The following is a 27,722-nucleotide window of genomic DNA, read 5'->3' on the forward strand; positions in this document are numbered from 1 at the left end:
AACCAGAAATACCATTTGACCCAGCAATTCCATTACTGGCTATATACCCAAAGGTATATAAATAATTCTGCTATAAAGACATGCACACGTATGTTTATTGCAGCACTGTTCACAACAGCAAAGACTTGGAACCAACCCAAATGCCTATCAGTGATAGACTGGATAAAGAAAACGTGGCACATATGCACCATGGAATACTAGGAAGCCATAAAAAAGGATGAGTTAATGTCCAGAAGGGACACAGATGCAGCTGGAAACTATCATTCTCAGCAAACTAACACAGGAACAGATAACCAAACACCTCATGTTCTCACTCATAAGTGGGAGTTGAACAATGAGATCACATGGACACAGGGAGGGGAACATCACATACTGGGGCCTGTAGGTGGGGTGGGAGCTAGGAGAGGGATAGCATTAGGGTAAGATGGGTGCAGCAAACCACCATGGCACGTGTATATACCTATATAACAAATCTATACGTTCTGCACAGGTATTCCAGAACTTAAAGTATAATAAAACAAAATTAAGATATTAAATTACATAAATAATTTAAAACTAAAAAAAAAAAAAGAAGCCATTGTTTGTAGATGAAACTCAGTGTGAGCAAAGACAACATTTAGTGCATTTCACAGGTCAATAGGAGATCAGGGTTATCTGAGGAATGGTCCACTCAACTCCTGCTTGTATGAATGTATTTCCTTCTCAGGGCTAGGAAATTCTCCCCACACCTATCCTTTTGATCATCATGGCTGTGATTACCAGACACAAAGGAGGAAAAGGACAGAGCCAGATAAAAAAGAAACAAAAGTCAGATTGTTTAAATTGCCAGGGAAAAATGCCTTTGGCTAAAGGAAGTCAAACCCAGAACACCCTGTTCTCGTTAATAAAGTTCATCTGTCTCCAGTTTAAGTAAGGAAAACATAATCTCTGTATTTGTGTGGGGCTGCTCAGCCATTCCCACCTTCACTCCCACCCAAGGTCATGGATGGCTAAGGAGTGTCTGTCCTTTCCCTAGAGCAAGCTGCTCCTTCAGGATGCTAAAGTCCCAGGCTGGTCACATGCATTTAAGCACAAACTCACTTTTTCAGATGCAAATCTCAAAGCTTCCACTAAAAAGTAAGCCCATTCCCTCCATGATTGAAATATGTGTAACTCAGACACAAAAATAAATGTTCCTTCTCTCCTCTCCCTCTGTTCCAAAGTGTTTCAGCAATGTGGGATCTAGATACAATTAACTTACTCCATGTGACATTTATGTCAAATAACAAGTGAAGAACTTTATGCTTTGGAAGGACTCCTCCTCCTGCCACCTTCCTAAGATCTATTCCAGTATCAATTCCCAAGCCACAGCATCAAACGGTCCATGACAGATTCTGGATTGCCCAGCTGGTCTGTCTGAGAAGGTGCCCATTTGTGAATCAGAGCTCTCAGCAAAAAATGACACTTCTGCAGATAAGCCTGCAAGCTTTTTCTTGTCAGAAAAAGTATGTGTTTTCATTTACTTTTGCATTTTCCTCCCTTAAATGCCAGAAACCTTAGAGGCAAATTTATAGCCACAGTGCTCTAATCTGCAAGAAAAATGAAAGACTGTGAAGGTTGGAAGGAGCCCTGAGATTACCTACTAAAATCCTCACTTTATAGATGAGGAAAGTGAGGCCTAGAAAGGGGGAAGGATTGCAGGTCACGCTACTAGTTGGTGACAGAAATTCATATCTCATGACTCCCAGCTCCTTCTACTAATGTACGGTGCGGCCTGGAAATATCTACTACTCCTGCCTCCTTCTGATGGTCTCTGTTCACTTTACAGTGACCTGCCTTTCACCGTCCTGTAGTCCAGTGGTTCTCAAACTGTGGTCCCTGGCCAGAAGCATCAACATCACCTGGACCTCGTTGATATGTAAATTCTCTGATGCCATCCCAGACTTGCTCAGTCTGGTTTAACAAGCAGCCCTCCAGGTGATTTTAATGCTCACTAAAGTTGAGATACCTACTTTAATCTATTAGCTCCATCCAACCTATTCACAAGGGGATCAGATCCATCTGATTTCATAGCTCATTTTCAGTTTGGCTGTTCTAGTTACCTGAGGCAGAGGTTAACTTATCTCTGAAGAAGGAGTGTTTATCGTAAAGTTTTGAACAGGAACCAGAGTGGAAAGCTGTCATGAACTGAAGCAGCTCTAGGGACAACTCTCTCTGGGTTTTTCCTTCTTTCTCTCTCATCTGCTCTTCTCTCTCCATAATATCATTCCTTTACTTCCAGCTCTGTTTTCTGTTCCTTCTTAGCTGGCATTTGCCATAGGCCTACCACGACCTGATTCTAAACCACAGTATCCTTTTTGCCTTAATTTTTCTTCCCAACTGGCAAATTCTTTCTGTATAACTTCTCTCATGTCTCATTTCAAATTCCCGAAAAGGATATTAACTGGCCCAGTGCATCTCTTGAGCCAGGGCCACGCTGGTCACACGGTTACCTGAATGATTAACCACACTTGAGCCTGATGTTTGCTGCTATCTAATCAATTATTGACATCACAAGAGTGGCGGCTATTACCATTACAAGGTGGGTAATTACATGGGGGAGTCAAGAGGATGAGGTGCAACTTAGAAGTGAGACTTCTGTGTAGTGATAGGAACTTCAAGAGGAAATTGGGAGAGAGAGGACAGCAGATGTAGAACTCCCACCACCAACCCTGTAAACGAGATGAGGGGGCTTGGGTGGTAAGGCTGAACAGTTTGGCTTGCTGAAGGTTGAGTTGGAGATGAAGGTTCTGTTACCTTATTATGACCTCAATCTTAAGGAGTACTTCCAGGCTAGGATGGGCTGGAAAATACGGGATGCAAGTTATCAACTCCCTAAAAGTCACAGAAGATCCAAGCTGTAAGGAATTTCAGGGAACACCCAGCTCAGCAGTTCTCAGCCCTGGTTGCCCATTAGAGTGCTTTGAAGAGCTTCTGAAAACCAGAGATGCCTGGGCTCCCCTGCAGGGATTCTGATTTAAACCTCCCCAGACACTTTACGTGCACAGCCAGGACTGAGAATTGGTGCTCTAACTAGACCCTCTTAATTTTACAGGTGGGGAAACTTGGGCTTAGTTATATAATATGACCATGGCTCACTTAAAGATCTCGTTTCTAACTTGGTTATAGAGTTTGGGTTACTAGATCATAAAATGTTAGAACTAGAAGAGATCACAGAAGCCATGCAGTGGAACCCTACCACTGTTACTAGAGGCTACTGAGCTAAGTGACTTGTCTAAGGAGTCGTAGCCAGAAAGGGGATGGTTGAGGGCTGGAACCCAGATCTCCTGATTCCTAATCCAGTGCTCACTCCATAACAGCCAAGGACAAGGGACTAAAAGGGCCAGATGAGAGGTTAACCAGAACCAGCTGCAGACCTTGCACATACTCTACTCAAGGAAGCCTTTCCAGCAGCACAGCTGAAAGTTTGGCTGCAGAATCTGGGTGGAATTGGATGACAAGCAGTCTTGGCCAAAGGAATCAGGGCTTTGGGGCCCTGAGATTGGGCAGGGGGCTGGTTTGATGATGCTAGTCCTTGCTTTCTGCTTGCCTCCCAGTTGTGCTGGGAGTATGTTTGTGTATATTCCCAATCAATGGACAGCTGGGTTGGAACTGTATTGTGATGTGCTCTAAAACCATGCCCTGGGTGTCAGGGATCTTTCCATTTACTGAGGCAAGGTTGTCTTTGTTTTCCAGAGTGGCTTTGGTCAAAGTGTTGGCACTCATTGGTCTTGCATACAGCTGGAAATGGGCTCCAATGGGTATTTAGGAAGTAGAGGCATGTGATTCCTGTCCCAGGGTCCCTCTGGGTGTTTCTGCACATGCACACATATGTGGGAGTTGCTGGTGGAGGTGGTTGAAGACAAGAAGGTTCCAATGCAAGAAAATGAAGCATACCAGACATATTGAGTGGGAAGCAGGAAACTCCAAGGAGGTAAATGTGAACCTTAACTATATCCTCTTATGGATATGGGGTGAGGGGGAAGAAGAGATGAAAAAGTAATGCCCCTTCTTTAAGCTTATGAGTGACTTTACAATTAACAAAGCACGTTCACATGCGTTTAGCCCTTCTGACTCTCATAATGATCCCACAAGGTGGATAGTTCCTGTGATCTGAGCTTGGAGCAGTGGAGTAGCTGGGCTCCAAGGCCACATGGTATTTAGATGAGCGGGGCTGAACCACCCTCTGACTCCAGCCCAAGTGCTCTGTCCAACATGATATACTACTTCTCCCAAGTGTGAGTGTGTGTGTGTGCACACATGTGTTTGCCCCTCCTGGGTCTGGCAAGGGAGGTTTAAATGAAGGCCAGAATGAGGGGTCATGTTTACGAGAGCAACCAGGGGCTAAACTATGACTGGAAATGGGCTCTGGGTCAGTCGTGATGTCTTAGATAAGTTAGCTTTTGTTTTCATCTCAGCGAAATAATAAGAACCTCGTGGTATTGTTGTAGGGTTCAACAACAATGCACACAAAGTAGCTAGACCAGGGCCCACCATGAGCAGTACATGTAATCAATAAATGGTAACTGTTAATATCTTGTATGTGTGTTATTGGCTGGTATGCAGAAGCCCACCTGTTTGCAGATAAGAAAGACAGCAGCTTGGCTCAGGTCCAAGGGCTGCTGGCTTTGTCCAAATACATCTTCAGGTACTTTCCACAGATCCTCCGACTACATAAAGCCAAGTCCCACTTCCCAGCCTCACCTTTCTAACTCATCACAGCATGATCTCTAATTCCTCACACATGCTTGCTAATGATTTGCTAGTTAAGTGCAGGTGATTTCAGGTCTGAATCAAACAACAGAGTGTGGCGGTACTTCAGAGGACTGGGGTGGCCTCAGCAGGTTTACAGTGTGTATTATTGGGTAGGGCGACTGAGGAGATGACAACTCCTGGGGGTCCTGAGTCAAGCAGATCACAGCTGCTGAGCTCCTACTAGGGCCAGGCCTTTTACATTTGGAATCTGATTGAATCCTCCTAAGCAGCCATGTGAATAGGTATTATTCCCATTTTACACATGAGGAGACTGAGGACATGCTAAATTAATTGTCACAAGTCATCAGAGGTGAGATTCAAGGCCAAGCCTGCCTTGCTTCAAAGTCCTTGCTCCTTCTACTACCTACAACTCAGCCCTCTGACAAAGACTCTCCTTTGACCAAAACTTTAGTTGGGCTCCTGAGTCCTCTCTGACTAGGTCAGACGTTGGGCTTTCCTCCCTGTCCTTGCAGAATCCAGTTTGAGCAAGAATCCTGCTAAGTCAGTTTGGCTAAAATCCTCCACCTACCTTTGGTAACTCGCCCCCTTGTTATCTCAGGACACTGGCCTGCCTTCAGCAATAATCCCATCTTATCAATGTTTTTTGTATATGTTTTTTAACCAGTAACCTCTCATTCTTGATGTTTCCTCCTAGTAATTTCCCACACACTGCCCCCACCACATGCTGTTCCTGGGTTAGAAATCCCCATTTGTCCTTACTGGAGTCAGAGTTGAGTCCACTCTCTCTCCCTCACTGCAAGACCCCTCAGCTGTGGTTCGTATATCCATCGCAATCCCCCACCCTCCAGCTCCTGAATAAACTCTACCTTACCATCTTTAACAAGTATCATAATGTTTTCTTTCAGACCTCCATCACCCATACGGGTTGGAACCCACACCAAACCCAGGAAATGTTAGGTCTACAGGTGGGTACAGCACATTGCTTGAGCCCAAGAGGATGAGGCCTGTGAAGACAGGGCTGGTCAAGAGGTAGGTGGCCTGGGAAAGGGAGAGTATTCGCTGACACTGGACCCTATATTGGCTTCCTCCCCACGCCCTTTCTCTGGGTTGAGTTCTATCTTGGCCTTGACCCAGACTCACCTCTGGCTTTCACCTCTTCTAAGTCACACACTAGTGACTGACATTCAGGGGGCATTCCCTCAAGCCATGCTCATGGAGGTGCATGTAGAGGATGTATCAGGTGAGAGGCAGAATGAGGCAGAGGAGGCTCCACCAGAGCCCAGAACCTTCTGTAGTGCCTGTCTGCCCAGGGATACCCAGTCCCGAGATACTCTATTCCCAGTTGGGAGGTGATGCAGAGCCCCAGGCATGTTGGAGGCTCAATTTTAGCATCAGCTGGATGTAATTAGCTTTGGTGGGGGGCCAGATCCTTTTACAGAGGACTTCATTGTTCTTGGGAACCTGGCAGGAGTGTTTATCATTTCAGAAACTGAGAAGGCTTTGGCTCTCTCCCTCTTGGCCTTAAGACTGTCCTCCCTTCAGATGCTAATCCACAAATTAAGTCCAAGTCAGGTCTCAGATGAAGTTCAGGGCTGGGGTGGAGCCCAAACTCTTATTTCCCTCAGGAGCAAGACAGGTGTGGAATCTACACCTGGAAAGCAGCCAAATGGAAACCTAGAGCAACAACTCAGAATGTCACATGTCAAATAACTTAATTGGGTAATCATCTGAAGAAGGGTTTGTGCACAACATATGCGGGAAGTCTGAACCAAGAGTGTGAAGGACTAATCCAAGAAGACGGTTAAGTCTGCCCAAGCCTGCCTCAGCCTCACCCAGCTGCAGACCCTGGGACCTCACTGGATCAATTCCTCCCTGGAGAGCACTGGAAATGGTATCTAACAATCCCCACCTGAGATCCCTGGGCAGTCAAACATTGCTGGAGCTGCAATGACATCCCACCAGAATGCCCACCAACTGTGCACAGTCCTGAACTATAAGAGGCAGTGTAGTGTAATGGTTGCCTGTCTACACTTTGGTTCAGATTGGGTTGGGCCCTGGCTTTGCTGGTTATAAACTGTATGACTTTGTAAGTTATTTCCCTGTGCCTCAGTTTTTCTGTCTGCAAATAAGATGATAATAGGACCTACCTCCTAGGGAGGTTATAATAATTAAATGAGTTAAGATATGTAAATTCAGTCCTGGTGGTTTCCCTGGATTCTGGAGTGGGCTCTGGAGGCAAATTCTCCTTTCACAAGCCTGTTGCATATGCAGGGTCCTGACCCTGATATCTGCAACCAACTGAAGCCACCACAGTCTAGTCTCCATAGGAGCTTATGGAGTAAGGGCTTTCACACATCCTGGCAGTAGGGGTCCAGAGTGGGACAGACTTTAATTTCCATAAGATTTCAGCCAGGGGAGATGGTTAACCTTGCCTTAGGGGATAAAGGTCCTCTTCAGGAAAAAACTGGTTCTGGAAAAGCAAAATTGTATATGTTTGCATAATCTTGGGTTTGGTTTCCCTCTGAAGTTAAAAGAGTTAGTTTGTTACATGTTCAATGATTCAATTTTCTTGGTAAATATGTAAACATGCATATGTATAATATGACTCAACATCTACAATCCTTTCTTCTTTCTACAATAGTTACTGAAGATAAATAGACACTGATATTTATCTGGTTCCAATTTTATGCCAGGTACCTGATCCACACTTCTCATTTTACCCTCTTAATGATTGAGGTAGGTAGTACTGTTACCTCTATTTCATAAATGTGGAAATTAAGGCAGAGATTCAGGATAAGAAAATCCCCCAGGGTCAAGGAGACTAAAATTCAGGGCTGACTGCAAAGAACCAATTCTTCACAGTGAGTCCATAGCATTACTTTCCCAACCAAGTGACAACTACTTGCCAAGTATTGGTCTAGAATACAGAATGGATCCGTCATGTTTCTTGCCCCTTCAAGAAGTTTGTATTCTAGTAGAAGAGAGTTATATACAAACAACTAAAAACATACAAAACAAAAAGAAAACTATGGGATAGAAGAAGTAAGTATAATGGATCATGAGGAGGCCAAGAAAGGGGTGGTCAGTTCAGCCTGAGAAGACTGGGGAGAGTTCCCAGGAGAAGTTGACCCTTGGGGTGGGCCTTGAAGGATGACCTGAACTGTGATGAGTGGAGACTAGGGAAAGGGGAGATGCAGGAGTTTGAGGCAGACAGGACCTGGAGAAGAACACCGGTGTACTTGGGCATGGAGAATAGATCAGAGTAGCTAGAACACTGGATTTTGGAGCTGGACTGTGACAGGCTTAGCTTTATCAAAGTATTGGGCTTGATTCTTTAAGCCCTAGGGAGCTGCTAAATGCCTCAGATGAAATGCCATGAGCTGATTTTTGCAGAAAGGACCATTTCTGAGAAGGAACGGGGAGGTACATAGAGTCCTGCATCCTTCAGAAATGTACCATCAGCTCCCAATATCTCTACCACTGTTGGTTTCATGAATGAGAATAAGAGAACAGGAGTCTTTTTCCTGTTGAAAGAAGCATGTTGAAGACCAGAACTGCTATGGGGCCCTGGCATAGTGGCCGTCCATAGGTTTGCAAAAGCCTGGCTGTTCTGAGTGATGAGAACATGTCTGCTGCAACAGCTGAACACAACACCATCAAGATGAGGTCTGATGTGCTATCCTTTGCCAGTGGTAACAGTGGGACTCAGAAAGAAACAGGACTGGCATCGGGAACACACTGTGATCATCTTGTAATGTTCAACCCAAATTCTGGCTACAAAACTAGATTGATTTTCCAAATTAACAATGTTTTTGGAAAATTGTTAATTTTCCAAATTAACAATTACATGTTCCCCATATAACATGTGATTTACAAAGACTGACTTATAAATTCTACATAAATGTAAATTACACATCTGTGCACAGTATGTTGCATACTTACATATTTGAACATAGACTAGAAAAATATTCCATTATATTTTATAAACCAGGTAGCTCTTTTAACATTAGTGCTAGAACTATGTATTTATAATTATCAGGCACCTTCCACTGAGGACCCTCCCATTTTTGTTTTTTTAAATATATATTCTGAAATCATTATATAAAGAAAATCTGATTGCTTTAGAAAACTGCCCAAAATTCTTTGGCTCTGAAAGAAAATAGAGTGCCAAAGTTTTGTCTGATAACATGACATCTAAAATGGAATCTGAGTCAATCCCAAAGGAATATATGCTGGTTTTTCAAGACTGCAAAAGAATTCAGTCTTTGGTATCCACCACTCCATTATTCATTGGCCCAAATTAGCAGGAGAGCTGTTGGTACTTTAGAGATTACCAGAGGGGGTGAGAGAAGTGATAGGCAGATAATCAGAGAAAAACAACCTGAACTCTCTCTCAGGCCAACTCTGAGCATGCTCAGCATTTATTATTTGGAAGTAAAGAAGATTCAATATACCTTTGCTAGCTACTCTTTCAGCTCATTTCTCTGCTTATGCGGTCATTTTCCTGAGCAAGTGCTTAAAATCAAATGTCTCTTTGTTGGACCACTGATCCAATCAGGAGTTAGCCTGTAGGGTCCCAATAAGCATGAATGGTGGAAAGAATTTATTCCCCTCTATGAAGCAGCCCCTCCCAGAGCCCTCACTCCACAGTGGCTCACCGAGGTCTGCGGAAGGTCAGGCCGTAGTGCTGACAGGCTAGCCCCACCGTGGGTGTGTACACGATCGGCATGAACTTCTCCACATCTGAGGTCAGCACTCGGTAGAAAAGCTTCTCATTCCGGTCTTGGAGTGTCATGAGAATGATGTACCTTGGTAAGGGAGAGAAAAAGCAGGCTGACATGTGGTAGCAGCAGGCCCTGACGCCTCTGTGGTATGGTGCAAAGACCCAGGGTTCTTGCTACTGCTTAGCTACGAGGGTACATTCACGGGCAAGCCATCTGCCCTGAGCATGAGCTTCAACAGCTATGAAATGTGAAGATGACCTGCCTGTGGTGCTTATTATTATACATGGTGTAGGTACTGTTCTAAAGATTTTACATTAATTCCTTTAAAATTTCCAATGGCTTGTGAAGTAGGGACTATAATTCTTGCCATTTTAGAGGCAAGGAGACTAATGTGGAGAGAAATTGACTCACCCCAGGTCTCATGGCAGTGTAGGAATTTGAATCTAAGCAATCTGACTCTGGAATCTGTGCTCTCAACCACTGTGTAAGATGCTTATGATATTATGTGGACATTAACGAATGACAATAGCATAATAATTTTCTGGGGGTGGGGTAGGGTCAAGGAAAATCCGGGGCATATAAGCACTCTATGGACTGGCCTTTCCAGCAACACTGGGCTGGTTCCTGTCACAAGTTTTGATTTCCAAAAATAACCTCTCTTTTACCTATTCCCTGAAACCTGAAATCACTAAGCCAGGAAAAGAACCTTCCATTCAGACTCCTAAGAAAGCAAAAACCTCTGTGAGAGAAAACCTAGGGGCTGAAATTCATAATTAAATGTGACTGCTAATATCGAAACCTTTCTAGATAACAATCTGGGGGAGAGTACCAAGGTACTTGATGCTTTGGCATGGGGTGGGATGAGAGAAATGCTCTAACGGGGAAAAATACTCTGTGCTCTGGTGAAATGATCACTGGGCATGATGACATCAGGATCCTGGGTTTGAATCCCAGCTCTGCCGTTTATTAGCTGTGTGAACTTGGGAAAGTCTTGTGTGACCTCTTGGGTCTCAGCCTCTTCCTCTCTACCAAAGGCATTGGTCCTTTGGTGGAAAACTGAAAAGTGTGTTCTGGAAGGTGTTTTTACTAAGGGAGGATTGATACTCAGGAATAGCCAGGATCTCAACCCACTGCCAGTGTGGGATTCTCTTACCCAATAGCCATTTCCACATTTTTTCTCAATTCTACATTCAGCCATGTCAAGCTAGTAACCTGAAATCAGCCATGGTACAAGTATTTACACTATGGAATCCGGGAGATGCCATACTTTCCTATCCCACCCCTCACCCCACAGAGAGAACCAGTTATAAAAGATTTACCAGCACACAACTGCCCTTACCCTAGAGAAGATGGGGAGTTTTCTTAGCATGTCCCCAAGCACCCTGTAAAATGAGGGATTCCTGGGAATAAGTGGGTCAATGTGGTCAATGCAGCATCAGGAGCCAGCCCTGTACAGCTCCCAGGAAAGGGTACAGTCTTTTGTCCCTGAGCCCGAGGCCCATCTAGCTGGAAAGAACTGGGGAGGGAAGGATTTTGGAATTTAACTTTTAGAACTTAGTATCTGTAGGAAAGAGGATTTCACTTTGGACTTGATTTCTTCTTTATAAATTTAACAAAAGAAGAAGGTTCAGATTGTTGAAAGTTAGGGCGTGTCTCATCCTGTTAGTTGAATTCATTGTGTAATTTCTGGCTTGCTCTTCAGAGTGACTTAGCTAGACCCAATCAGAGTGAGATTAAAAAAAGAAGGAGAGGATACTTGACCTGACTACAGTATGGCCTTGGAATTAATGTGAGTAACATCCTTCAAGTTTAGAGCTTTGGGAGTAGGGGTGGGGTATGGGCAGAGGCTTCCGTGTTCAGCACCACTCGGAAGCAATGGATGGTATGGGGGAAACATAGGAATATGAGTGCAGGGTGACCCTGGCATGCTACTGAGCTCTGCCCCTAGGGGGACAGCCACATGCTCAAGGACCCGAAGTTTTGGCCAGTTTGTTCTATAGTTTGTTTGTTCTAAGAGGGGAATTCCTTATCTTCTTTTTACATTTCTGCTAGAGCCCACGACAAGGTGACATATTTACTTGACAAATGCTGACATAGTGCCTACTATGTGCCAGGCACTGTTCTAAGCACATCATAAATACTAAGGCATTTAATCCTCATAACAACCCTATGACTTTTCCCTATGGTACTCATTGTACCAATGGGAAAAGACCCATATAGGCTAAGTAACTTTTGCTATTAAGAGGTAGAATATAGATTTGAACTCAATGTAGTACTAGATTCTAGTCTTGTAGCCACTGGGCTCTGCTGCTTCTTAGCTGTGGCATAGAAGAGAAATGAAAAGCATAGACTCTGGAGCCAGGTCTCTGTGTCCAAATCCTAGCTATGCCCATTTATAGCCATGCTACCTGGGAAGTAACACCTTCTTTAGTAAAGCTGTTAAAGTTGACCCCGTGATTCCCTATTGGCTCTTTATGTCTGGATCTCCATTGGAGAAGAACGCAGAGAGGGGGCAGGGTTGTTAACTGCTCCCCATAACCTCTAACAAATGATATCTAGGTTCATCCTAAGGCATCCCCTGTCCATTTCCCTCTCCCCGACCACGTCCCCCTAATTCTAGGAACCCAAGCCATGTACCACTTCCTTAACATGCCTGTCTCTACGTCTTTGCTCCACTTCTTCCCTCTTAGTGAAATCCTCTTCCTAAACTCCATTGCTGTCTGCTGAAGTCTTATCAGTGCTTCTTATGCTGACTCAGCTTCTACCACTTCCCAGAGGCCCTCCCAGATTCCAATGGTTGGAATGCAGTTTCTCTTCTCAGATCCCCCAGGACATGTCGGCTGTGCCTCAGTCATAAAAAGCCTTGACTCTCAGGGAGACCATGAATCCTTTAGAAGGTAGGGCTGAGTCTGGGAAGTCTTTGGGCTCTCAGCTTTTTTTAGCTGGAGAGTTTCCAGAAAACCCTCTGTGAAGCACAGGAAACAGACAGCTCAGCCCAAGGACCAGGCAGAGAGAACAGATACTAGGTACTGACTTGTCCAGGTCACTCTGCTGACGCTCGTAATATCTCATGATCCGGAGGAGCTGGACGTCCTGGCTCAGAAAGCAGGGGGGAATTAGGCCGTGGATTCCAAGCTGCAGCCTTTCTTCAAGTGTAAAGGCCATCCCCTGGGAAGAACAAGAAAAAAACACCCACACATAAGTGCATACTTGGGAAACAAAGAAACAGAGGGGGGTCCCACCCACAGACAGGCAAAAGTCAGTGTGACTCGGTAGAAAGGGCCCTCAACTCAAATCCCACCTCTGCTATTTAAGTAGGAGGGTCATCTTGTGCCAGTTACTTTGATGCTTACTTTCAGCTTCCTCATTGGAAAAAAATGGAGAAAATATCTGTATCATCAGGGTTTTTCTGTTTTTGGTTTGTTTTGTTTTGAGATGGAGTCTCACTCTGTCACCCAGGCTGGAGTGTAGTGGCGTGATCTCATCTCACTGTAACCTCCACCTCCCGGGTTCAAGCAGTTCTCCTGCCTGAGCCTTCTGAGTAGCTGGGATTACAGGCGTGCACTACCTCACCCGGCTAATTTTTGTATTTTTAGTAGAGACGGGGTTTCACCATGTTGGTCAGGCTGGTCTTGAACTCTTGAACTCATGATCTGCCTGCCCCAGCCTCCCAAAGTGCTGGGATTACAGGCATGAGCCACTGCACCTGATGGTTTTTCTTTTTTTTTTTTTTTTTAATATATGTTTTCTTTTATTTTTTAGAACAGTGATACGGTTTGTCTCTGTGTCTCCACTCAAATCTCATCTTGAATTGTAATCCAAATCCATAGTCCCAATCACTGGTGGGAGGTGCGGGTTTCCACGTGCTATTTTTGTTATAGTGAGTGAATTCTCATGAGATCTGGTTGTTTGAAAAGTGTCTGGTGCTTCCCCCTTTTCTCTCTCTCCTGCCATCATGTAAGACCCGCCTGCTTCCCATTCCCCTTCTACCATGATTGTAAGTTTCTTGAGGCCTCCCTAGCCATGTGGAACTATGAGTCAATTAAGCCTCTTTTGTTTATAAATTACCCAGTCTCAGGTAGTATCTTTATAGCAGTGTGAAAATAAACTAATACAAACAGTATTTACAGAAAAACTGTGAAGACAGTACAGAGTTCCCATATACCCCTTCATCCAGTGTCCCTGATTATTAACATTTGACATTAGTAGTGTAAGTTCATTAGAGTTAATGAACCAATAATGATCCATTATTATTAACTAAAGCCTTTAGTTTATTCAGATTTTTAAAAGTTTTTATCAAACATATATATAGATATAAATATATGTATATATGTATTGTTAATATATATTACACATAATATATATTATTTATATTATATATATATATATTTCGTTCCAGGACCCTATCCAAGATCCCATATTAAGTTTAGTCTCAGTTTCTCCTTAGGCTCCTCTTGGCTCTGACAGTTTCCCAGATGTCCCTTGTTTTTGATGACCTTGACAGTTGGGAGAAGCCCTGGTCAGGTATTTTGCACATACTCCTCTACTGGACCTTGTCTGATGTTTTTCTCATTACTGGATTGTGGTTAATGGGTTTTTGGAAGGAAGATCACAGAAGTAGAGTGCCATTTTCTTCACATCAGACCAAGGGTACATATAATAAATGTGATTATCACTGTTGATATGGACCTCAATTAGTGGCCAGAGTCATGATTATCAGGTTTCTCCACTGTAAAGTTACTCCTGCTTACTTCTGGCCTTGCATTGGGAGTGTTCTCAGTTGGTTCTTGGATTTCTTTGATATACTACCCATAATGTAGTGGTGGTGGGTTGTTTGTTTTTGTTTTGAAATTCCTTACTTTCTGGCACTACAAGATGCTCCAGGTTCATCTTGTACATTGCTAGCTGTGGTCCTAGACTAAGCCATTTATTCAAGGATCCCCAATTCCTTTTTTGGAGCATGGTATTAGAAGGCAAGATTTGGGCACTACTTACTCCTGTGTCCCTTACATATTTCTAGTCTCTCTCAGTTGGCAGAGCAAGGAAATATACATGTGTATATTAAAACACAACATATGAATGAATAAACAAAGTGTATATACATGCAATGAAAATGTATTCAGCAATGAAAAGGAATGAAGTTCTGCTCTGTGCTACTTCATGGATGAACCTTGAAAATGCTATGCTAAGTAAAATAAGCCAGACACAAAAGGACTAATATCATGTGATTTTACTTATATGAAATGTCTGGAACAGGAAAATTAATAGAGACAGAAAGTAGCTTTGAAGTCCCCATGGACTTGAAGGAAAGCAAGTGATGGCTATTGATTATTGGTTACAGAATTTCTGTTTGGAGTGAGAAAAAGTTTTAAAAATGGATAATGGTGATGGTTGTACAACATTGTGAATGTACTTAGTGACACTTAATTGTACAATTAAAAATTGTCAAAATGGCTAATTTTATATTATATATATTTTACCACAGCTTAAAAAACTACTAAGGTAATATATGCCAAATTGTTGAATTATACAACCTTAAATGGGTGAATTGTATGATAAATATATTTCAAAAAACTTTTTTAAGAGTTCTTTGCATGTTTTGAATATAAGCCCTTTACTGAACATGTATTATATAAATATTTTTCCTAGACTGTGGCTTGTCTTTTCATTCTCTTGGCCATGTCTTCACAGACCAGCATTTTCTAGTTTGAATGTTGGGGAGCGAGATGGGGAGTAAGAAGATGTCATGGAATCTCTGACCTGGTCATAGTCAAGCCCTGCAGAGACAATGTTTGCTGGAAGAAGTTACAGGAACTGTACTCACAAGAGATATTGTGAGAATGGGACACAGGCTGCCCCACCTTTATCCCAAGATAAGAAGGTCCAGCACATGGTGAAAAACAGACTTTTTCTGTGTAGAACTCAGGGTGGCCCTCCTGGAGTGTGGGCTACCCTGCACTGGAGCTCCTGGAGACACTTCCTCAGCTTTCTCATGGAAGGCCCTGGCAACACTGACAATAGTGATCCCCTGAGTTGCTCCATGGGTGGCAGACATCAAGAAGGAAGGGGCCAGAATCCCCAGGGTGGGATTATGCAGGCCTGCTAATGTGACTCCTGTTGAATTTAAGGCTGATCATAGCTGGGGCAACTCTGGTTAAGTCTTTTATCTATACTGAGTCCCAAATAATGCAAGTTTTCTCCTAAAAGTGAAGAAAGCTGTGTGGGTGATAAATGAGACTTCGATTATGCTGTTGACAGGCAGCTTCCCCCAGATTCCCTTGGGGAGAGAAAACCCACAAAGGTAAGGAGCATCAGAGCTCCCTTTATTCCTCTGCCACTCAAAATGATTTCATCCAAAACTATTACAAGCCCTTTGATAGGGAATTACGAACCACAGGGAGATTCAAACCCATATACTGATTATCCACACCTTAGAGGTGTTGCTATCATCAGCTCTAAGGAAGAGACTTTAATGAATATCTAATCTTATTCTATACTTTCCTTACAGCCACATTGAGAGGGAGGTTTTACAACCTTCCGTTTACAGATGAGAAAGCTAAGCAAGAGAGGTTACAAAATGCTCCTGAAGTTCCATGGCTATTACTTCATACTCTATTGCTTCCTATACCAGGATGCATTTTATAATCAGTAAGTATACTGGGTGTGATAAATTTTTTCCTGATGATTTTCTTTGCCTAGAGGTAAGCGATAAAACCATTTGTATTCTTGTCACTATAGTATACATCCTCCGAGGACCTTGGTGAGATGGACCTCAGAAAACGTGGTAGGGTATCAGGGGAGTTGTGAGAAAGGAGTGGATAAAAAAAGAAAGAGAGGGCTGGGGGCAGTGTCTCAGACCTGTAATCTCAGCACTTTGGGAGGCTGAGGTGGGTGGATCACAAGGTCAGGCGTTCAAGACCAGCTTGGCCAACATGGTGAAACCCTGTCTCTACTAAAATAAATACAAAAGATTAGCCGGGCATGGTGGCAGGCAGCTGTAATCCCAGCTACTTGGGAGGCTGAGGCAGGAGAATCACTTGGACCTGAGAGGCAGAGGTTGCAGTGAGCTGAGATCACACCACTGCGCTCCAGCCTGAGTGACAGTGTGAGACTCCATCTCAAAAAAAAAGAAAGGAAAAGAAAGAGAGAAAAAGAGTGAATGAAAGTTAGCCTTCTTGGCTACTCTCAATTTCCTCTGTTTTGTGATTTGGGATATTTAAAACTTTGAATACTGTGCTTCTTTTGTATTTTTACAAAGTAATAAGGGCAACTTATGATAAAATCCAGAATTGTTCCTCCTTACAAAATAACTGTAAGAATTGTATGAAAGATCTATCTTAAGAGAGGCTTTACTCTGTTTGAAAGTATGACTCACAGAGACCTCTTAAAGTGATCCGCACGTACAGTCCCCCAATTTTTCTTTATCAAAACCCCACACCGCCAGTTCATAATCCCCTGTGTTAGTCACCAGCTTTTCAAGCAGGGAGCAACACTGAGGTCCCAGATTTTTTTGCAGGAAACCACCTTGCCCTGGAGACTGAACACTTTCACCAAATGCTTTTAGGCAGGTGACTGTTTGCTGCCTAGGTAAAGACTGTGATCACCTTTCCTTGGCCTAGAGCATTCTAGGGAGGCATCTAATTATGACATCATTTTTGTTAATGATCACCATGGCCTTTAACAATAGTCCACTTCTCTCTACAAGGAGAAATGTTTTTCTTGGCTGACTGCCACTACTTCTGTATTTGAGGAAAAAGTATGACTGTTTAGCAACTGGTAATTTCAGGGATTAAAAATAATACTTCTTGAAGCTACTATTCATCTTGAAGCTAGTATAAAGGCAACCTCAGATTTACAAGTCTGCAAAGCAGAAATTCAGGCACTGTAGTTGCACCAAAGCTTCCAACATAGAACAGGCACAAGACAGTTCTCTAGGGCTTAAGGGGGAAGTGTGAGAACTTCTATTTCTCTACAAAAGAAATAAACTTTGCTAACTGGCACTCAGGTGCTTGTTCTGTATATGTAAAAAAATCATAAAGTATACGAGGGGTCCAAAGGTAAGAGTAGGGACTGTACAACATGTACAAGTCAGAGGAATTGACGGTGGGACCCTTATTTGACCCTTATTCATTCTTAACACATTGAGAAGTTACAGTTTCTGTGTGTCTAGTAAATAGAGTTACAGATTATATTATCTAGTTTTAACAAAACTCTCATTATAGGACAGGCAGCTTTTGTTGATTCTCACAGTGATATTTTTACCTAATACCCTTGTGGAATTCAGCTAGGACATTCTGGTAGGGATCGGCCTATTGTTACTAGTTTGAAATGTCTCAGCTGTTACAGGGCCACTGCTCTGACCTCTCCAAGTCCTAACCTGCTTTGGATTCTCCCAGGGAAACTTTAGATCTCCTCAAGACCTACCAACCAATGGGTTAGTGTCTGGAATAGTAGGAGGCCTCAAGACCCTTCCCTAGCACTAAAGACTATGATCATGTCGACAGGTCAGTGCTTATGCTGAACCATTTAAAATTTTTAAACTGTCACTCCTGACTTTACCTACTTCCTCAGCTTTCCTGAATGATCATCTCTGGCTCAGCTACTGAACTCTACCAGTGGGCTCAGCCCTGTCCAAGTTACCAGGATGAAATTTACTGGCCTCAGAGGGAAGATATTTCAATAGATCCCACCATCAAATGGCAGGGCACAAAGGCAGCAAGCCCCTTAGATGGTGTTCTGTCCCAGCCTCCTGCTGTTCAGAGGTCCGGGCTTCCCAATGCCCTTTCTTAATGTCTGAGTTTGTCCAGGGGTCAGTCTCCCAGCACTGCTTGGTGATCTGCCTAGTGCCTCTAGACCCAGATCCCTGCTGTGTACCTGACAATCTCTTCTTGTTCATTCAACAAACATCCATGAGTTCCTACTTTGTGCCAGGCCTGCCATATTAGGCACCGGTGATTGCTGAACAGAACAGATTGTGGTCACTGTCCTCAAGCATCTACTAGAGGAGGCATGTGGGTTTACATACAATAGCAATCCTGGGCCTCTGCCTTGGGCAAGCTACTTCTCCCACTTATTAAATGACGTGCTGCGCATTTCATGTGTTGTGGGATTAAATGAAATAATGCAGATAACATGCTTAGCACAGATATTGGCACATAGGAAATGCTCAGTGAACACCAGCTGTTCTCCTTATTACTATTAGTATTGTGTTCATGGGGCAGGATGGCATAAGAGAGCTCATGAGCAGATGCTGGGGAGGAGCCTTATAAGGCGGTCAGGAGCTAGTCTGGCAGAAGGGGCTGCAAGACAGGGGCTGAAGGGACATCACCACATCACAATGTAACTGCTCGTCCATGGGCTCAGGCACCACACCAGCCTTTGCAGCCCTGTGTGCTCTGGTGTAAGCTGGTGCTTTGGCTCACGCCAACACCCCTGTTCCCCATGCTCTAACCCCTTCCTCCTTCCCTACTTCCAATCCATAGTCAACCACCTGCAATCTCCAGGAGGCCTCCCTGCCTCCACCATTCCACACAGCTCTCCCCATTCTCTCAGAGTCAGTGTCACACTGTTTAGCACATGCAATGTGTCTCCTATTTGATTTCTTGAGTTGTAACTGCTAGATAATAAATTCAGGGTGGTGGGGTGGCAGATAATTTGAAGAAGCTAACGCAAGGTTGTTGCACATAATATTATCACCATCCATAATAACAATGATGACCTGTTATTGGATGATGAGTGTTAATTTCTGTCTCAGTGCCTGACCCATTGGGTCAGATACTTAACACTCATCATCTCCTCTCATCCTCTGAATCCAGAAGGAAGGTATGATGTTTATTATTACGACTTAGTGGACTAGGAAACTGAAGTTTGAGGGATAAGTAACTTGCCCAAGGTCACACAGCAAGCTGGTGGGAAAACCAGGAGTAGAACCCAGGCCTAAGTATTTCCAACATTCTGAATCTTTCCTCTGAGCTAATCAGCAGCTCCAAGACTTGAAAGATTTTAAAAGTTGTTGACTGAGTTAGTGTTTTTTGATTAGGGATGTAAATAAGTTTACCTACAGAGCCAAGTATCCTAATGATTTCAGCTACTGTTGAGCATTCCTCTGTATTTGCCTCAGATCAGTCATCTGCAAACAGGTGTGCCTGCACCTCTGAGTTCATACACTTGGCCATGGCACACACATAGCCGTGTTTCCTCTGACCAGCATCATTACTGGAAGGAAGGATTAGCAGACACTGTGTAACAGTAAAGGTTTTTTGTTCCATACATTACATCATTCTCTGAGCTGACTGCTTATGGTATAACCAGCTTCCTCCATCAATCAACCATGGCAACATAGAGGGTAGCATAGCTGGGATAGAGCTGTGGGCAATTAGCTCTGAGATTGTACAGTTTAAGCTGATGAGCTGTTAGGGTATCGGAAGGCACTTCCTCCTCCTTGTGCATATTCCTTCTTGACTCTATTTGTTTGGGTGTTTGGGATTTTTATGAGTTAGGGTGATGTGGATTCTGATTGGAAACAGGAAGTGGGATTACTGAGGCTGCTATTCCCTGCACTGACCCCTAGCTTTATGAGGGCCCTGAGCACACTCCTGAGATGAATATATGGGGCGGGGGTCTCAGAAATGGCATTGGGAAGCCTCCACAGACACAGACCTGAGAATGGCCTTCCTTCCCGTCATATTTCTGTGATCAGGTGCAACATTACAGATCCAGAAACACATTGTAAATTCCTAAGAGGGGAGTGGGGGATACGCTGCTCATTACTGCCCAGAACCAAGCCTAAACCAGCCTAAAGCTCAAAGATTGGGCTATGGGGCCATAGGCTGCACTGCCTGCAACCTTCCATGGGTGACATACACAGAAGTTCTTGTTCTGGTTGGGAAATACAATTCAATTTTTCCTCCATGGGATTCAGCCAGCAGTGGAGGTGCTGTGCTCACACAGCCAGCATGAGGGAATGGGAAGGGAACTAGACGACAGAAGTTCTATATTCAGTTCCTCCCATGGCTGTGTGATCCTGGAGAAATTACTTGACTTCTCTGAGTCTGCTGCCTTTACTGGGTCATTGTGTCAAAGGGGAATGTTAAAATTTCTGTAAATTCGAAGAGGTGATTTTAAAAAGTTTGAGAAAGGCTGTGCCTATTGCAGTTTCAAATCTTTTTAGGTTAAGTGTTATAAGTAATTTGGCAGTTGTACTTAATAGTCCTTTCCTGACTCTTTTCCCTGCAAGACAGTAAGTTTTTTGAGGTCAGGGACTTTATCTCAATGAACTGCATGTTCCTTCTGCCTCACACAGTAACTGGCACAGGATAAGTATTCAATAAATAAGTGGATTGATGGATTCATTCATTCTTTCCACAAAAAAAAGTAGTAAGTGTTTTCTTTGTGCTTAGTCCTATTTTAGATCCCTGGGAACCAGCAGTGGAAAGATATAGAAGTTTCCAGCTCTCTACAGGCTCTAGGTCAGCCAGTCCTGTAACAGTTTGTGGTAGCCTGCCCTCACTACAATAGCAACATTAGTCTGCTAAGTGCTGCGATGAGGAAAATGTTCTGCATCTGCACTGTCCAATGTGCTAGCCACTGACTACCACATTGTGGCTATTGAGCACTTGAATTGTGGCCAGTACAACTGAGAAATTGATTTTTGTATTTCCTTTAATTTTAATTAATTTAAATATAAAGAGTCACATACTGTATTGGATAGGATGGATCTTTCCCACAATGGGGATCATTTCCAGTCTGGCCTAGTGGAAAGCATGGGAACAGGGCACTCAGAACCCTGGCTTTGGGTCTGGCTCTGGCTAAGTGGTGGAGACACCCTAGTCTACCTTGATGCGGAATGATGATTTCTTGTGTGGAATAGGCTGGGGAGAGCAGGGTAAATAGGAATTAGAGATTAATATAATGCCAGGGAGGGGTGGGAGCTTGGCAGGGAAGAGCCCCAAAGGCCTGTGGCCACACTTGGGAGGCAGCAGGCAGGAGAGGCCTTCAGAGGAGCTTGGGATCCTCATTCTGGCAAGCCCAGCTCCTCCAGAGGAGAGAAGTTTAATGGTATGAGGCTAAGGGGAAAGTTCAGAAGAAGCAGAACAACTTTCACAATGAGTGATTTAAAAAGTTGAGGATGAGGAAACTACTCTAAAAAAATGACTGAATGTAAAATAGAAGCAAATAAAATCCAAGGGGCAGGAATTCCTGTGACAGGTAGAACAAACAATGAATCTTTCTTCCCAGAACCCCTTGTGGGCATGTTCTGCAAATACTGGAAACAAGTAGTACATTTCAAAGCTGGGTTTTGTTGGGCTTTGTTGCATTCAGTAAAGCTCTGAAATAGTCTACAACCTGGTGTATGAAGGCTCTTATGTGAGGGCAGCCCTGGACAAAATAACAAAGGGAGAAATTTTTTTTTAAACTTCTGGGATACATGTGCAGAGTGTGTAGGTTTGTTACATAGGTATAAATGTGCCCTGATGGTTTGCTGCACCTAACAACCCATCATGTAGGTTTTAAGCCCCACATGCGTTAGGTATTTGTCCTAATGCTGTCCCTCCCCTTGCCTCCTACCCCACAACAGGCCCTGGTGTGTGCTGTTCCCCTCCCTGTGTCCATGTGTTCTCATTGTTCAACTCCCACTTATGAGTGAGAACATGTGGTGTTTGATTTCTTGTTCCTGTGTTAGTTTGCTGAGGATAATGGCTTCCAGCTTCATCCATGTCCCTGCAAAGGATGTGATCTCATTCCTTTTTATGGCTGCATAGTATTCCATCATATATCTATATATACACACACACACCCCACATTTTCTTTATCCAGTCTATCACTGATGAGCTTTTGCGTTGGTTCCAAGTCTTTGCTATTGTAAATGATGCTGCAGTAAACATATGTGTGCATGTGTCTTTATAGTAGAATGATTTATATTTCTTTGGGTACGTACCCAGTAATGGGATTGCTGGGTCAAATGGTATTTCTGGTTCTAGATCCTTGAGGAATCATCTTCCACAGTGGTTGAACTAATTCACAATTCCACCAATAGTGTAAAAGCATTCCTATTTCTCCACAGCCTCGCAAGCATCTATTGTTTGCTGAAATTTTAATAATTGCCATTCTGACTGGCATGAGATAGTATCTCATGGTTTTGATATGCATTTCTTTAATGATCAGTGATGATGATCTTTTTCTCGTATGTTTGTTGGCTGTTTATCCTTTGCCTACTTTTTGATGGGGTTGTTTATTTTTCTCTTATAAATTTATTTAAGCTCCTTGTAGATTCTTGATATTAGATCTTTGTCAGATGGGTAGATTGCAAAATATTTCTCCCATTCTGTAGGCTTCCTGTTTACTCTGATGATAGTTTCTTTTGCTGTGCAGCTTTAGTTTAATTAGATCCCATTTGTCAATTTTGGCTTTTGTTGCAATTGCTTTTGGTGTTTTAGTCATAAAGTCTTTGCCAGTGCCTATGTCCTGAATGGTATTGCCTAAGTTTTCTTCTAGGGTTTTTATAGTTTTGGGTTTTACATTTACGTCTTTAATCCATCTTGAATTAATTTTTGTATAAGGTAAAAGGAAGGGGTCCAGTTTCAGCTTTCTGCATATGGCTAGCCAGTTTTCTCAGCACCATTTATTAAATAGGGAATCCTTTTCCCATTGCTTGTTTTTGTCAGGTTCAGATGGTTGTAGATGTGTGGTGTTATTTCTGAGGTCTCTGTTCTGTTCCATTGGTCTATATGTCTATTTTGGTAGCAGTACCATGTTGTTTTGGTTACTGTAGCCTTGTAGTATAGTTTGAAGTCAGGTAGCATGATACCTCCAGCTTTGTTCTTTTTGCCATATGTCTTGGCTATATGGGCTCTTTTTCCATATGAAATTTAAAGTAGTTTTTTCTAATTCTGTGAAGAAAGTCATTGGTAGTTTGATGGGAATAGCACTGAATCTATAAATTACTTTGGGCAGTATGGCCATTTTCACGATATTGATTCTTCCTATCCATGAGCATGAAATGTTTTCACATTTGTTTTTGTCATCTCTTATTTCCCTGAGCAATAGTTCATAGTTTTCCTTGAAGAAGTCCTTCATATCCTTTGTAAGCTATATTTCTAGGTATTTTATTTTCTTTGTAGTGATTGTGAATGGGTGTTCATTCATGATTTGGCTCTCTACTTGTCTATTGTTGGTGTATAGGAATGTGTGTGATTTTTGCACATTGATTTTGTGTCCTGAGACTTTGCTGAAGTTGCTTATCAGCTTAAGGATATTTTGGGCTGAGACACTGGAGTTTTCTAAATATAGAATCATGTCATCTGCAAACAGATATAATTTGACTTCCTCTCTTCCTATTTGAATACACTTTATTTCTCTTGCCTGATTGCCCTGGCCAGAACTTCCAATACTATGTTGAATAGGAGTGGCGAAAGAGGGCATCCTGGCCTTATGCCAGTTTTCAAAGGGAATGCTTCCAGCTTTTGCCCATTCAGTATGATATTGGCTATGAGTTTGTCAAATTTAGCTCTTATTATTTTGAGATACGGTCCATCAATACCTAGTTTATTGAGAGTTTTTAACATGAAAGGATGTTGACCTTTATTGAAGGCCTTTTCTATTGAGATAATCATGTGGTTTTTGTCATTGGTTCTGTTTATGTGATGAATTACATTTGTTGATTTGCATATGTTGAACCGGCCCTGCATCCCAGGGATGAAGCTGACTTGATCATGGTGGATAAGTTTTTTGATGTGCTGCTGGATCAGTTTGCCATTATTTTATTGAAGATTTTTGCACTGATGTTCATCAGGGATATTGTCCTGAAATTTTCTTTTTTTATTGTGTCTTTGCCAGGTTTTTGTATCAGGATGATGCTGGTATCATAAAATGAGTTAGGGAGAAGTCCCTCTTTTTCAATTGTTTAGAATAGTTTCAGAAGAAATGGTACCAGCTCCTCTTTGTACATCTGGTAGAATTTAGCTATGAATCCATCTGGTCCTGGACTTTTTTTTTTTTTTTTTGGTTAGTAGGCTATTAATTACTGCCTCAATTTCAGAACTTGTTATTGGTCTATTCAGGGACTCAACTTCATCCTGGTTTAGTCTTAGGAGGGTGTATGTTTCCAAGAATTTATCTATTTCTTTTAGATTTTCTAGTTTATTTGTGTAGAGATGTTTATAGTATTCTCTGCTGGTAGTTTGTATTTCTATGGGATCAGTGGTGATATCTCTTTTATCATTTTTTGTTATGTCTACTTGATTCTTCTCTCTCTTCTTCTTTATTAGTCTAGCTTCTTTATTAGTGGCCCATCTATTTTGTTAATCTTTTCAAAGAACAAGCTCCTGGATTCATTGATTTTTTTGAATGTCTTTTCGTGTCTCTATTTCCTTTAGCTCTGCTCTGATGTTAGTTATTTCTTGTCTTTTGCTAGCTTTTGAATTTGTTTGCTGTTGCTTCTCTAGTTCTTTTAATTGTGATGTTAGGGTGTTGATTTGAGATCTTTCCAGCTTTCTGATGTGAGCATTTAGTGCTATAAATTTCCCTCTTAACACTGCTTTAGCTGTGTCCCACAGATTCTGGCACACTGTCTCTTTGTTTTCATTGGTTTCAAAGAACTTCTTGATTTTTGCCTTAATTTCATTATTTTACCCAGGAGTCATTTGGGTGCAGGTGGTTCAATTTCCATGCAGTTGTGCAGTTTTGAGTGAGTTTCCTAAAACTGAATTCTAATTTGGTTGCAACACGGTCTGAGAGACTGTTTAGATTTCAGTTCTTTTGCCTTTGCTGAGGAGTGTTTTACTGCCAATTATGTGGTCGATTTTAGAATAAGTGCCACATGGCACCTAGAATAATGTATATGCTGTTAATTTGGAGTGGACAGTTCTGTAGATGTCTATTAAGTCCTCTTGGTCCAGATCTGAGTTCAAGTCCTGGTTATCCTTGCTAATTTTCTGTCTCGTTGACCTGTCTAATATTGACAGTGGAGTGTTAAAGTCTCCCACTATTCTTGTGTGGGAGTATAAGTCTCTTTTTAGGTCACTAAGAACTTGATTTATGTATCTGGGTGCTCCTGTATTTGGGTGTACATATATTTAGGATAGTTAGCTCTTCTCGTTGCATTGATCCCTTTATAATTATGTAATGCCCTTCTTTGTCTTTTTCGATCTTTGTTGGTTTAAAGTCTGTTTTATCAGAGACTAGGAATGAAACTCCTGCTTTTTTTTGCTTTCCATTTTCTTGGTAAATCTTCCTCCATCCCTTTATTTTGAGTCTATTTGTGTCTTCGCACATAAGACTGGTCTTGTGAATACTGCACACTGATGGGTCTTGACTCTTTATCCAATTTGCCAGTCTGTGTCTTTTAATTGGGGCATTTAGCCCCTTTACATTTAAGGTTAATATTGTTATGTGTGAATCTGATCCTGTCATCATGATGCTAGCTGGTTATTTTGCATATTAGTTGATGCAGTTTCTTCATGGCATCATTGGTCTTTATATTTTGGTGTATTTTTGCAGTAGCTGGTACCAGTTTTTCCTTTCCATATTTAGTGCTTCTTTTGGGAGTTCTTGCAAGGTAGGCCTGGTGTTGACAAAATCCCTCAGCATTTGCTTGTCTGGAAAGGATTTTATTTATTCACTTACAAAGCTTAGTTTGGTTGGATATGAAATTCTGGGTTGAAAATTCTTTTCTTTAAGAATATTGAATATTGGCCTCCACTCTCTTCTTGCTTGTGGGGTTCCTGCTGACAGATCTCCTCTTAGTCTGATGGTTTTCCCGTTGTAGGTGACCTGACATTTCTCTCTTGCTGCTCTTAACATTTTTTCCTTCATTTCAACCTTGGAGAATCTGATGACTATGTTTCTTGGGGTTGATATTCTCATGGAGTTACTTAGTTATGTTCTCTGTATTTTCTGAATTTGAATGTAGGCCTGTCTTGCTAGGTTGGGGAAGTTCTGGATAATATCCTGAAGTGTGTTTTCCAACTTCATTCAATTCTCCCCATTACTTTCAGGTACACCAATCAATTGTAGGTTTGGTCTTTTCATATAGTCCCATATTTATTGGAGGCTTTGTTAATTACTTTTCATTTTTCTTTCTCTAATCTTGTCTGCACACTTTATTGCAGCAAGGTGGTCTTCAGTCTTTGATATCATTTCTTCTGCTTGATCAGTTTGGCTGTTGATACTTGTGTACGCTTCACGAAGTTCTTGTGCTGTGTTTTTCAGCTCCATCAGGTCATTTACGTTCCTCTCTAAACTGGTTATTCTAGTTAGTAGGTCCTGGAACATTTTATCAAGGTTCTTAGCTTCCTTACTTTGGATTAAACATACAGCTTTTGCTCAGAGGAGTTAGTTATTACCCACCTTGTGAAGCCTACTTCTGTCAATTTGTCAATCTTATTCTCCATCTAGTTTTTCACCCTTGCTGGAGCGGTGTTGAGATCATTTGGAGGAGAAGAGGCATTCTGGATTTTGGAATTTTCAGTGTTTTTGCACTGGTTTTTCCTCATCTTCACGGATTTATCTACCTTTGATCTTTGAGGCTGATGACCTTTGGATGGGGTATTTGTTGGGGTGGGATCTTTTTTGTTGAGGTTGTTATTGTTGCTTTCTGTTTGTTTTTCTTCTAACACTCAGGGCCCTCTTCTGCAGATCTACTGCAGTTTGCTAGCAGTCCACTCCAAACCCTGTTCACATAGGTATCACCAGTGGAGGTTACAGAACAGCAAAGATTGCTGTCTGCTCCTTCCTCTGGAAGCTTTGTCCCAGGAGACACCAGCCTGATGCCAGCCAGAGCTCTTTTTCCAGTGGAGTTCCTATGTGACATATGACTGCAGAAGAGTCATAAGTCACAGCAGTCCAGACAACTGCTAGGCTTGCCAAGTGGAGGTTTGCTCCTGTAACCCAAGGAAAGACTCAGTACATGAACTTTCTCATAGTTGCTCTTAAAAGGAAGGGGTGGGAAAGTCTTTAAAGTCAATGAAACTCTATAAAACAACTGCTCAAGAAGTTTTCTTCATAAGTCTCTGAGTTTCAAAGGAGGTACCACTTTAAAAAGCCTTCCATGTGAAGGTATGTGAAAGTTCCAAGGATGTTCACTCCATTTTCTGTGAGCACCCAGCAGCAAGCAACCCTGACCAGGTGTCCAGCCTGGGCAGAGATCTACTTGTTCTCAGATGCAGCAAGGTGTGGGTGTGGATATGGCCTGCTTTCAGTGCATGGGATGCAGTCATAGTAGAAAGGCATCCCTCTCTGCCCTTGAAACATATCTCAAGGTCTTCA

At 42.4% G+C, this 27,722-nt stretch overlaps 1 protein-coding gene across 4 annotated transcripts in view; it reads right to left on the reverse strand.

Annotated features, from left to right (window-relative positions):
* ME3 (malic enzyme 3) overlaps nt 1-27,722 on the reverse strand; it is a 211,516-nt gene that overhangs the window by 99,904 nt on the left and 83,890 nt on the right. For all 4 annotated transcript variants that reach the window (XM_012469477.3, XM_012469479.2, XM_012469478.2 and 1 more), the window contains exons 2-3: nt 12,493-12,626; nt 9,393-9,542 (exon numbers count right to left, since the gene is read on the reverse strand). In XM_012469477.3, the coding sequence (XP_012324900.1) occupies nt 9,393-9,542; nt 12,493-12,626 (284 nt within the window). The remainder of the gene's footprint in view (nt 1-9,392; nt 9,543-12,492; nt 12,627-27,722) is intronic.

Source organism: Aotus nancymaae, unplaced genomic scaffold (assembly GCF_030222135.1).
Source record: "Aotus nancymaae isolate 86718 unplaced genomic scaffold, 86718_ANA_hifiasm-v0.15.2.pri h1tg000059l, whole genome shotgun sequence".
Taxonomy (NCBI): domain Eukaryota; kingdom Metazoa; phylum Chordata; class Mammalia; order Primates; family Aotidae; genus Aotus; species Aotus nancymaae.